At 63.1% G+C, this 1,308-nt stretch overlaps 1 protein-coding gene across 1 annotated transcript in view; it reads left to right on the forward strand.

Annotated features, from left to right (window-relative positions):
* Positions 1-969: 969 nt before the first annotated feature.
* Positions 970-1,308, forward strand: part of H696_05132 (hypothetical protein) — a gene marked incomplete at both ends in the record, with an annotated part of 2,723 nt that continues 2,384 nt past the window's right edge. Inside the window, 2 exons of the mRNA XM_009498984.1 lie at positions 970-1,053; positions 1,145-1,290. Coding sequence (XP_009497259.1) covers positions 970-1,053; positions 1,145-1,290 — 230 coding nt within the window. The remainder of the gene's footprint in view (positions 1,054-1,144; positions 1,291-1,308) is intronic.

Raw genomic sequence — 1,308 nt, forward strand, 5'->3', positions numbered from 1 at the left:
GGGGGGGGGGGGAAATCCCAGACATGCTGAGGCGTGGCTCCCGCCCGCTCACCCAGGGAATGAGCCTGAGAGAACTTCGATTGCCCACGGGAGCCCGGGCCCCAGCCGAAATCCAGCCTCGTCCCCCGCCTCTTGGGGCCGAGGGGGAATCCCCACTCTTCTGCGTGTGTGGATCGGGTCCCCCGCCCCGTCGCCCACCCCCCCCCCCAGCTCGGTCATGCACGCACACACATGGGGGCCTTGAACAGGGTACCCGGCAACAGACACGCCCCTTCGAATAGGCCCCACCGGCCGAGCGGCCAGACCACCGGCGCCCCCTTGGGCCATGCGAGCTCTCCCTCGAACCACCTAATACCCATCGGGGCATCCTAATTGCCGGTCATTGAAAACGTATGCGATCGCCCCCTGATGGGAATAATAAACACCAAAGTCATGCCCCACTATGTTCTATATCACGACGCAAACACATGACACAACCAAGGGACCAACGCTTAGGAAACACGCAGCTGCCACTCCTCTCCTCAGGTCGCGCCTGCCCCGCGTCCGCCGGCTTTTTTTTTTTCTCGCTTCTTTGTTATTGTGTATGTTCAAGGTGCCCGGGGAGCCGGCCCTGCCCTGGTGATTGATGGCGGCGACACTTGTCTCCTTGGAGGCACCCCCTCTCGGCTGGTGCCCAGTTGCCCCACCCCCTCTGGCCACTCCTAGCTGTGGAGACAGAGCGCCAAATGTGATCCCCCTCCCCGCGTCCTTGGAGGATTGCGCCCAGCCCTTCGGGCTCCCTCTCGAAAGGGGGTGCCGTGTTCCGGCGCCTCGGTCGCTTATCGCATCATCACCCTCATCATCCCCCATCCCCTCTCCTTGCCCTTCCTCACCTCGCCCACACCCACACCCACACCCACACCCACACCCACACCCACACACAGTCCCTCTGCCCTCCCGCTGCTCAGCCACCAGCCGCCAGCCACCAACATGTCTCTGGCCGCTCAGTTCGCGCCCCACCTGGGCTACAACCCCAACAATCCCCTCCTCAACATGGAGAAGGAGGAGCAGAATGTGCGTTCCGCCGCCCGGCTTGCTCCGGAATTCCAGGCGCCAAAGTCCGCCCCGCTGGGACTCACCCATCCTCCCTCATCTCCCGGCGTAGGCCAAGTTCACCGAGATCATCCAGCTTCTGCTGGCTGCCGGGTACTTCCGTGCGCGTATCAACACCCTGTCGGAGTTTGATCGTGTCATCGGTGGCCTGGCTTGGGGCTTGGCAGTTAGCGCGTCGGATGTCGATGTCGACGTCATGTTCATCGAGAACTCGAC

This window comes from Fonticula alba (assembly GCF_000388065.1).
Source record: "Fonticula alba strain ATCC 38817 unplaced genomic scaffold supercont2.9, whole genome shotgun sequence".
Lineage (NCBI taxonomy): Eukaryota > Rotosphaerida > Fonticulaceae > Fonticula > Fonticula alba.